General features: G+C 55.0%; 1 protein-coding gene across 1 annotated transcript in view; it reads right to left on the reverse strand.

The window, feature by feature from the left end:
• Positions 1-9838, reverse strand: part of NOVA2 (NOVA alternative splicing regulator 2) — a 30034-nt gene extending 20196 nt beyond the window's left edge. Inside the window, exons 1-2 of the mRNA XM_045845201.1 lie at positions 9689-9838; positions 795-938 (exon numbers count right to left, since the gene is read on the reverse strand). Of these exons, the coding sequence (XP_045701157.1) occupies positions 795-938; positions 9689-9773 (229 nt within the window). The 5' untranslated portion in view covers positions 9774-9838. The remainder of the gene's footprint in view (positions 1-794; positions 939-9688) is intronic.
• Between the last annotated feature and the right edge of the window lie 237 nt (positions 9839-10075).

Here is a 10075-nt window from a genome sequence, read left to right on the forward strand (position 1 = left end):
AGGCAGAAAGAAAGGAGGGGCAACCAGCAGAGAAGGACCCACGGAAGGTGCTGCTGGACACTGGTGGGATGGGTGGCTGAACAGAGAGTCAGGAGAGCAGGAGAAGGAAGCATGAGAGAATACAAGAGGTGGATGGGATGACAAAGATGGGAAGACCGGGACAGAAAGGGAGGAGAAGAGACGGGTGAGAGGCTGGGAGGACAGGATGTGCGGGACACCCCGACAGAACCAGAGACACGGGAGACACAGGCAGAGAGACGGGAGCCGAGAGAAGAGCAGGAGACAGAGAGGGGCCGTAGGGATGGAGGCGAAGGGAACAAAAAGCTGGAAAGGCAGAGACAGAATGAGAGAGAGACACATAGAGAATGACACAGACAGAAACCCAGTGAGACTCAGATTGGGGTGACAGAGATATCCAAAGGGAAAGTGTGGGAGTTTGTGACATGGCTGGCTGGCCCCCGAAGCCCCAAGGAACACCCTAACACCGGCCTCCCTGCCTCTCCTGCAAGCTCCTCCAACTGACCCAAAGGGGCAGGTGTGTGGGAAGGGGCACATCTGCCGGCACACCATGCAAATGAGTTCATGAATATGCAGCAGGTCCATTGTCTTGCCCTGCCCCCACCCCCATCTGCTCCGGCCTGGCCCCAGGGGCCGAGGGCAGCTCTATTCCCCGCCTTAGGGGGAGGAGAGATCCCCCCATCACTCTCACTGCCCTTGGGGCAGCCCCGCCCCCTCATCAGGGCCCAGGTGGGCGGGACGGGAGGCCTAGGGCAGAGTCGGGGGCAGGGGCTTACCGGGATAGAAGTCTTTGGACTTGGAGAGCTTGATGGTGGCTCCTGTCTCCTTCTGTAGCTGCACGATGGTCTGGCCGCCCTTGCCAATGATGGAGCCTGCTGCGTAGCTAGGGATCAGCACCTTCAGGAAGTATTCACCTTCCTCTGCGGGGGCACATGGTGGACGGAGAGTCAGGGTAGAGGGAGGTGGTGGAGGGAGAGGTCCTCACCTTTAGAGGGTACCCCTTCCCTTCTTCAGGTGCCAGCATGGGGTGCCCTGGGAAACCCCATGATGCCCACTGGGATCACAGTAACATACAGGAGGGATGGCCATGAGGATAGCAGTAAGGAAAATAATAATGATCATTCATTCATTCATTCATTCCACAAAGTTGCTAATCACCGGCTATGTGCTTGGCGCTGTTCTAGTGAAACAGCCTTCAGGAAAACAGACAAAGCTCCCTGATTCCGAGTGTAAAGTAAGGGAGAAACAGTTTTAGTGCCTCAGCCAAGAGCTTGCACAGCTACATTCTTCTAGAGAGGGGAGACAGACAGTACCGTTTGTGTCAGACAGGAGTAAGTACCAGGAAAACAAAAAGAGGCAGGAAGCATGATGAGGAGGGCAGGGGCTGCACTGTGGGATCGGCGGCCAGGAAAGCCCTCCGGGAGAACTCGGCTTTCTTTGTTCACCAAACACACTACATACAGCACCTAATATGGGCTGGACTCTCTCCCAAGGACTTACAAATATCAGTCCTTTGGGTTTTCACACTGATGCAATGAGGGAGGTACTTAAAAGGTCCCATTCTATGGATGGGAAGCAAAGATGAAGAAATTGCCCCAGTTCACACAGCTAGTAGGCAGCAGGGCTGAGATTTAAAGCCAACCTGGCTCCAGAGTCCATGCTCTGAACCTTTATGGTTTACTGTCTCCCCGCTGTGGAAGGGGGGACAGAACCACGTGGCTATGCGGAAGAGCAAGTACAAAGGCCCTGGGGTGGGGTTACACCTGGGTTGTTCCAGGGAGAAGGTGGTGGCTGTGCAGCTGGTGCTAAGTGAGAGAACAGGAGATGGGGCTCAGCGAGGCGGTGGTGGTGGTGGGTGTTCAGGCTTGTGGTCCACAGTGAGGTCACTGGTTTCCACCCCATGGAAGATGGAAGCCACAGAGGGATCTGAGCAGAGGAGGGATGTGATCTGACTTAGGTTTCAAGAAGATCCCTCTGATGCCCTGACTGGTATGACTCAGTGGGTTGAGTGCTGGCCTTCAAACCAAAAGGCCACCAGTTTGAATCCTGGTCAGGGTTGCGGGGCCAGGTCTCCGGTTGGGGTTGTGAACTGATGGATGTCTTTCTTCCTCCCTTCTACTCTCTCTAAAATATCAATAAAATCTTTTTTTTAAAAAGATCCCTCTGGCACTCAGGAGGAGAGCAGACTGAGAAGCGCAGGGTGGAAGAGCTGGGAGTCCAGTGAAGAGCTGAGTGCAATGGTCTAGGCAGGAGATGATGGCGGTCTGACTGGCGGAAGCAGGGAGAGGGGAGAGCGGAGGAGGGCTGGGTTCTGGAGACGTCTCAGCACTCACTATGGGCCTGATGCTGCTTGGCAAGCCTGATCTCTTCCATTCCTCACAACCTACCAGTGAGGTGGGTAGCATGGGCTCTGTTTTTAGAAAAGAGGAAACTGAGGCACAGGGGGACTCAGAGAAAGAAAGGCACCAGCCCAGGGTCACCAAGATAGTTAGTTGCTGGGTTGAGATTCAAATGCAATTATGCCTCAGTCTTGGCCCTCTTCTGCTTAACACCCTCTCTGGCTGGTGGCTAAAGACCAAGGTGTTCAAGGACAGTCAGTCTCAATACCTGAGGTGGCCAGGTGGGGCCAAGGGTATTTGTGGGGCTTTGACCATTCTTTGCAATGGGCCAGTTTTCTTGGTCATGTGTAAGGCACTTTGTTAACACAGGCTCAAGGCAGGTGCTCAGCCCTCCTACCTTCTCACCAAACTGTAGGCCCTAAGTCCTTCCAGGGTACAAATCTGGAGCCTTTTTCCATATAAGTCCCTTGGTGACTTGGCCCCGCCCACCTTTCCAGCTTCAGGCCCCCATCTTTCTCCATGGGCACTAGGCATACTTTTCCTTCCTCCAACATCTCTCCCTCCGTCCCATCTCAGGGCCTTTGCATATTCTCTTTGCCTGGAACGTCCCCCTCCACGCCTCCCAGTGAATTCATCTTGTCCTTTAGATACCCACTCAAATGCCTCTTATTCTCGGAAGCTCTCCTTTAGCTCTGAGGAGGGGATGGGTTTCCCTGTCTCATGCATTCGGAGCCACGTGTCACAGAAGCCCATTGTGGGTCGTGTCACTAGAGCTCCGCTTTGTGTCCCAGTGCCCAGCAGTAGTAGGCATGCAATCAACACTGGGGGAAAAATGGGGACAGGGGGAGCCAGGTCACTCTCTTTCCAAAGCTTAAGGTCTTCAACCATCCCCAGTGGTTTTCAACTGTTTCTTTTAAGTGGAGGAAACCTATTTTCAATGTTCTCCCATGAAACGCCGACACGCAGAGCAGGCAGAAGACAAACTGTGCTAGTAATAGTGGGGGCAGGGCAGGGGCGAGAGTCCTGCCCATCTCCACCTGGTCCCTCAAGATGGGAGGTTCTTGGTTCCCTGATGTGTTATGATGGGGGTCGGGGTGGGGGCGAGGGTTGGATGTGGCTGTGCCTGCATGGGGAGGGGGCACAGAATTAAGGGTTTCCTTGAGCCTAAGGCAATCCTCTTAAACTTGCCTAATCAGACCATTAAGCCTGTTAGGTAATTAGCCCCACCCACCAGGGTGCCTTCCCATCAATCACCCTGACACTGCCCCGGATTCACTTTCTTCCCTGGGCTCGCGGGGATGGCCCCCTGCCTGCCCTGCTCTTAAATCCATCACAGAGATGGGGACTGGTTCTCTAACTCGGGGAGGCTCAGAAACAAGGTTCAGTAACACGGAGATGCAGCCCCTCTCACTTAGGGCTCCGTCCTCTTTCCTTCTCTGACTCCATTCCCGATCCCTCCAGCGAGGACGGAAGAGATCTGCTCTGCAGAAAACTATGCGCATCCCGACCCGGTTTCCCGTGCCCCTTCCCACACTTCCCAGGTTTTACCAGAAGTCCCATAGGAAATGGCAGGAACGGCCCTAGACTGAGGGTGGATTTTCTCACTGACTGCCTGTGTGGCCCTGGGCAAGAGGTGTCACAAGTTTGGGCCCCAGTTTTCTCATCTGTAACGTGGGGGCATGATCATGCTCTCTCAAAGGGTTATTGTCATGGATTGAATGGTAAACTGTAAAGTACTCAGGAAGGTCTCGAGCACCTAGAGCACTTGAGGAATGTTAGATATCATCACCATCACCACCACCCAGTTCATGAATACAGGCAAAGTCCTTGTCCCAGTACCTGGCACACAGTCAGCGCTCTATAAATGAGGAAAGGAGCCTGTAAGGTTTGCCGTTTTTCCAGGAAATACAAAAAGGAGGGGAGACCCCGCTTCCTCCATCCCCTTGCTCCACTGGGAGGGGCTGCCCCCACCTGTCCCTGCTTCTTGGAGGAGGAGTATCTTCTCACTGGTAGAAGTGAGATGCTGCTCCCCCAGTCTCCTGCCCCGATGTCTCTGTAACTCTCCTTCTTCATGCCACCTTCGTGAATTTTCCCCTTCTTCCGTCCTTCTACCGTTCTACTGTACTTCCGTCCTGTACTATTATTTCCTTCCTTCTTCTCTCCCTCTTCCTTCCCTTCCCGGGCACCCACTGTTCCAGGTGCAGCAGATATATCCAGGAACGAGATAGGTGGATTCTTTATTTTAAATCCACTCCCTTGTCACATTTAAATGCAATGATTTAAAGAGGATATTAAACAATCATTACTGATATTCAGAGTTTGAGGGGCTGGTTATATTGTTTCCTCCCACAAAGTACATTCATATAAACATACAGTGGTAAAAAAAAAGTTTGTCTGTGGACCCCCATAAACCACCTTGTGGCTGTGGGTGGTCTTTGTATCAGACCTGCAGAAATCTGAAGCCCCGCCCTCTGGCTGGCTTCCAGTGGAGAGGAGCCAGCTGAGACCTTCCACCTGTTCTAGCTCGGAACTGTAGGTCCCGGCCATCCCCGTTGTGGCCATCAGCCTGGTTCTCTTCAGAATTTGTATGTCCTTCCTATTTGGGGACACTTTATACTGTGAGTCCCACTTCCCCTGGGAAGAAGCCAGGCTTCTGTTTCCCAGCCTGCCTTGCAGCAAGGACAGACACTTGACCTAGGCTGATCCTGCAGCCCCCAAACATCACCCATCCCACTCTGTTTGAACATTCAAGACTCTGCCTGAGAAGAGTGTTTCCTTCTGGTGAAGCAGAGTCTAGATGTCAGAACCTTCCACCCACCCCAGCCCTCCGCTTTCAGCTCTTTCCTTGGGGGTCCAGGCAGCCCCCTCTACACATGACAGGGACTGAAGAACTAAAGATGCCAACTTCCTCTCCCGATCTGTCTGTGTCCCTGTGGCTGCAGCTGCCACCATTTCCGCCTTGGGAAGGGGCAGTCTTTCTTCTTCTAGTCTTTATGAGGCTCTGCTCCTCCACCCCCTGGATGCCCACCCTCCCCAGGAGTGTTCCTGAAAGCTTCCAAAAAGCAACCAAAATTCCTCTACCCCTTCTCTAAATAATGTTTACCTACCCAAAAGTGGTGCTTTTTACCATCAGAGAGTTGACCCTGAAAAGTGGCTTTGATCTGGAAGGGAATTCATTAACGACCAAGGTAGGACAAAAGGGGTGTATGTTGTAGAGGTGTTTTCGGTGACAGTATGTCTGGGGGGCAAAGTTGGGGTGCTGCACTCATGGTACCTGCTCTTGTCTGGGGGTCAGAGGTAGAAGCGTCGCATGTTCCATGGAGGTTCGGGGACGCTGGGGGTGGTGGTGATTTTGTCGAAGAGGCACGTGAGGGAGCTGCCGGTGCAAGACAAGAGATGGGGGGTGAGGTGTGGGCTGGTACCGCCGAGGGCGTGGGACGCCAGGCATGCGATGTCTTTCTATGAATGATGGTGTTGCCCGCTAGTGTGAGAGATGTACTACTACTGGAGCGTGCCCCCGAGGGGATGACATGCTGGAAGGTGTGATGCTGTCTTTGTGCTGTGACACTGTGAGTGAGAGAAAGGTGGGTGGGGTATAACTTCCTTGGGGTGATCCACCATTAAGTGGTGAAACAGTGACATTCTCAGTGGCAATGATGATGATGATAATAGTAAATGGCAGCTATTGTTTATTGAGTGCTTCTCATCTGCCAGGCCTCGTGCTGTGGACTTCACACACACAATTTCGTTTAACCCACACGACAGCCCCGAGAGGCAGTGGGAGACCTTACAGTCCCCATTTCTCAGATGAGGAGACTGAGGCTTTAGGGCAGCAAAACAACTTGCCTGAGGGTCCCACACTGAGCATGAGACACTGACGAGTGGGACCCTGGAAGATCTCACTCTAGGGCTTGTAACCCGGTGCTGTTGTCTTTGTGTTAAAGAGTGTGGGGTGTTGGGAGCAAGACCTGGCTGGTGTGCTGTGTTTGGGGTGTGGGCTGTGAGGTGTGTGTAAGTTTCTTGTTTATATGGGGGTGACAGAGGTGGTAATACAGTCAGAAGTACGGAGGCCATTCTAGTGAGGCTTCATAGTTATCATCTGTACTTAAGGGGGCCACTCTCTGTCACTGTCCCATCAGACTGGGGTCATTGGTTTTTCCTAACTGGGGTTTCCACCCAACTCCTCACCCCACGGCTCCTGTCCTCAGTGCCCTGTGTCCCTCCCAGTGGTGCTGCCAGTCAGTTTTACAGCCACCATCTCCTTTCTCAGCCCCCAAGAGTGGAGCAGTAGTGGCAGGCTGTGACACCCCGGAGGAGTGCCCTCCTCCCTCTGACCCTGTTTCCTCACTTGAAAATGGGGTTCACTACAGTGGACACCCACACAGTGGAGCTGGCCTCCTGAGTTCACATCATGGCTCTGCCTCTTACTAGCTGACTGACTTCAGGCAAGTTACTTAACCTCTCTGTGCCTCAGTTTGCCATCTGTAAGACGGACGATGTAACAGAATCATGGGGATTCAATGATTGGTCCGTACGAAGTGTTTTCCAGAATTATTCTTGGCACACTGTAGGCCATCAATATTAGCCATTATTATAATTTATTATTATTATTATTACATCATAGAATGTTGGAAGAATTAAACGGAATACTGCACGTAAGGCATTAAGCAATTATATTGGTTGCTTTTGTTATTATTATCGTTGTGGTTATTGTTATGTCCCGATTTGGCAGATGGTCACACCGAGGCGCAGAAAAGGGCGGGGCTGAACCAGCCTCCCGCAGCCATGACAGTGTTACCAAAAGGAGCCCTCACGTTGGAGATGAAAATCACGGACCCTTGCCCAGCCCTGCCCCTGGGTGTCTTTGTAAGTGGCTGTCCCTTTGCGTTTTGGGGCCTCAGTTTACCCATGGGTCAGTGGGAGAGGAGGTCAGGCGGCAGAGGCTGGAGGAGCAGGTCCCTAATGGCTCATCCTAGTTTCCCTGCTGCTGAGAGTTAAGCACATGAACTCTGGAACCCGGCACCCTGGGCTGAATAGATCCCAGCTGTGCCAGTGACAGACCTGTGTGACTTTGGGCAAGTGGCTTCATGTTCCTGAGCCTCAGTTTTATTCATCTGAAAAAACAGCTCAGATCATCTCCCTGGAGGAATTTTTTTGGAAATTAACCCATATCTCAGAGTCTGACTCAGAGTAGGTGCCAAGTACTTGGACCTGACAATCTTCTGCAGCATCACTATTGATAGGTTGTGCTGTTCTGAGTGATTTGATTCGGAGCATCTCAGCCCCTTTAAGAGAAAAATGGATGTGCCGTTCCCCACCGGTGGGGGCGGGGCTGAACTGCCCGGCCGGGGCTCGGGGACCACCTGGGTCCCTGAGCCTCTGAGCACTGGGAATGGCAGTGGGACCGGAAGGAGGGAAGGAAGTCAGTGGGGCCACATTCATGTGTGTGCTGGGGGTGGGGGAGCAGGAAGAAGGACAGGAAACTCACTCCCAACCCCTCCCCCAACTTCCTTTTCCTCCAATTTCTGCTGGACACCCTCATAGATGGCCAGGGGGTCCCCAATTCCTGTCCCATCTGGACAGGGATGAGGGGAGTCCTGGGATGGGAGGAAGAGCCTGGACTGTGCTCATCTGAGGGGAGGATGTGGGAGGTCCCCCACCCGGCCCACGACAGCGCCTGGCAGCGTGGGAAGGGTGCATTCTGCCTGAGGCCATCCCGCTCCCATCCGGAGGAAAAGGCCAGAGGAAGCAGAGATTTTGGCCAAGGTGACCGCAGGGAGGGGCTTGTCTGCTCCGGGGTCTCCTTCCTTCCAGGGCGCTGACGGGCTGGGCTCTGAGGACCCTGGCAAACCCTACCTGCTCCCTGAGACAAATACCTAGCGTTCCCAGCCTGTCTTTTATTCTCCGGGACACAGCCCTCCCCAGGTCACACATACAGTGAGAGCCCCCCCTTGTCTCTTTCTCTCACACACACTCACACACACCTTCGGTGGGGTCAAACATTCAGCCATCACACACGCACACACACACACACTCCCTCGACATACATACACTGTCACCCCTACCTCACTGGTGCCACACACTCAACCATTTCACACACACACCTCTCCCCTTCTTACAAATACACACACTTGGGTGTCACGCACACACCCCCTTCCCTTCCATACCCCTTGGGTGTCATCTGCACATGTTCCCGGTCACACACTCTCATGCGTTTCACCCACAGAGCCCCAACCTCTCCCTCATCATACACCCACCTTCCCTTGTCGCACACACCCCCTCTGATGTCACTGTTGCACACCTCCATGTGTCACACTCAGCCACAGCCTCTCTGGAGTCACACCCACACCATTTTCTTGTCATACACCTTCACTAGCTTCCCCTGGTCCCACCCCACCCCAGACACGCCTGTGCCACACACACTGAATTGCCTTCCCTGGATCCACACAGACTCTCATGGCTCACACCCAGAGTCAGCCCATCCGGCGTCCCCCACACACCCCCTTGCATGTCACACACATCCTCTCACTCATGTGTCACACTCGCCACAGCCCCTTTTGGAGCACACACTTTCCCTTGTTACACATACTCACCCCTTCAAGGGTCTCAAACATGGATCTCAGCCCCTTCTCACCTCACCCTGTCCCTTACAAACACACACACACACACCCTCTTTTCCTGTCATACCCATGATACCTAATGTCACACTTCCAGGCCTCACAGGGCCCACAAGCACACTCAAACACACACACACACACACACCTGTCCCAGCCACACAGTTCTCCCACCTAGCTTTACACACCTACACTTTCCTCCATCTCACCCAACACACCCACCCAGCTTGTCCCACGCACCATTCCGCCCACGGCCCACACATGCCTCCCTCCAGGACAACCCTTTCTCAGGACATCCCCTGGGAGGGAGGCTGGGAAGCTCCGGGTCCACAGGCCTCCTCTACTCCTTCCCCTCCCCCCGCCAGGACACGCCAGTCGGGGAACACCCTTGCCCTGAAAGGGTCACATCACACACCCCTCAAGGACACAGACACTAGCTCAAAGAGACCCACGCCCCCCAGCCTTTGCGCCCCCCCAAGGACACTTACCACCCCCTCCCCCCCCAGCCCTCTCGTCGCAGACAAAGCTCCCAGCACCGGGCCTCGGCCAGAAGGGGACGGGGTCCGGACCCTGCCAAACTCCCCTCTCGGTTCCGGGTCTAGGGAGGGGCGCCTTTGCCCTCCCCAGAGCCCTTGCACCTGCCAACTGGGGAGAGAGGAGGATGGAGAAAGGCGAGGCCTCTGCCGCTCCTCCAACCCGAGCGCAGCCCTTTCTCACCTCCCGTGTTGCTGCGCTTGGTGCAGACCACCTCGGGGGGCGTTTCGAGGGGCCTCTTGCGAGAATCCGGGGCCTCGGGCTCCATGGGGGGGGCCTGGGGCGGCGGCTGGTGCTGCTGCTGCGGCGGCTGCGGCGGCGGCGGCGGCGGCTGCTGTGGCGGCGGCGACGGCTGCTGGGGAGGCTGGGGCTGCGGCGGCGGCGGCGGGGGCGGCGGCGGCTGCGGGGCCGCGGAGGCCGTGAAGAGGCCGTGCACCGCGCCGGCGGCCATCATCCTCATGGTGGGGGGGCGGGGGAGGGGGAGGGAAGGGGATGTGGGAGGGGGAGGGGGCGGTGGCGAAGGGAGGGGGAGGGGGAACCCCCGGAGAGGGAAGGAGGGAGGGAGCTGGT

Source organism: Phyllostomus hastatus, unplaced genomic scaffold, assembly GCF_019186645.2.
Source record: "Phyllostomus hastatus isolate PE091 unplaced genomic scaffold, TTU_PhHast_1.1 phas_contig_468, whole genome shotgun sequence".
Lineage (NCBI taxonomy): Eukaryota > Metazoa > Chordata > Mammalia > Chiroptera > Phyllostomidae > Phyllostomus > Phyllostomus hastatus.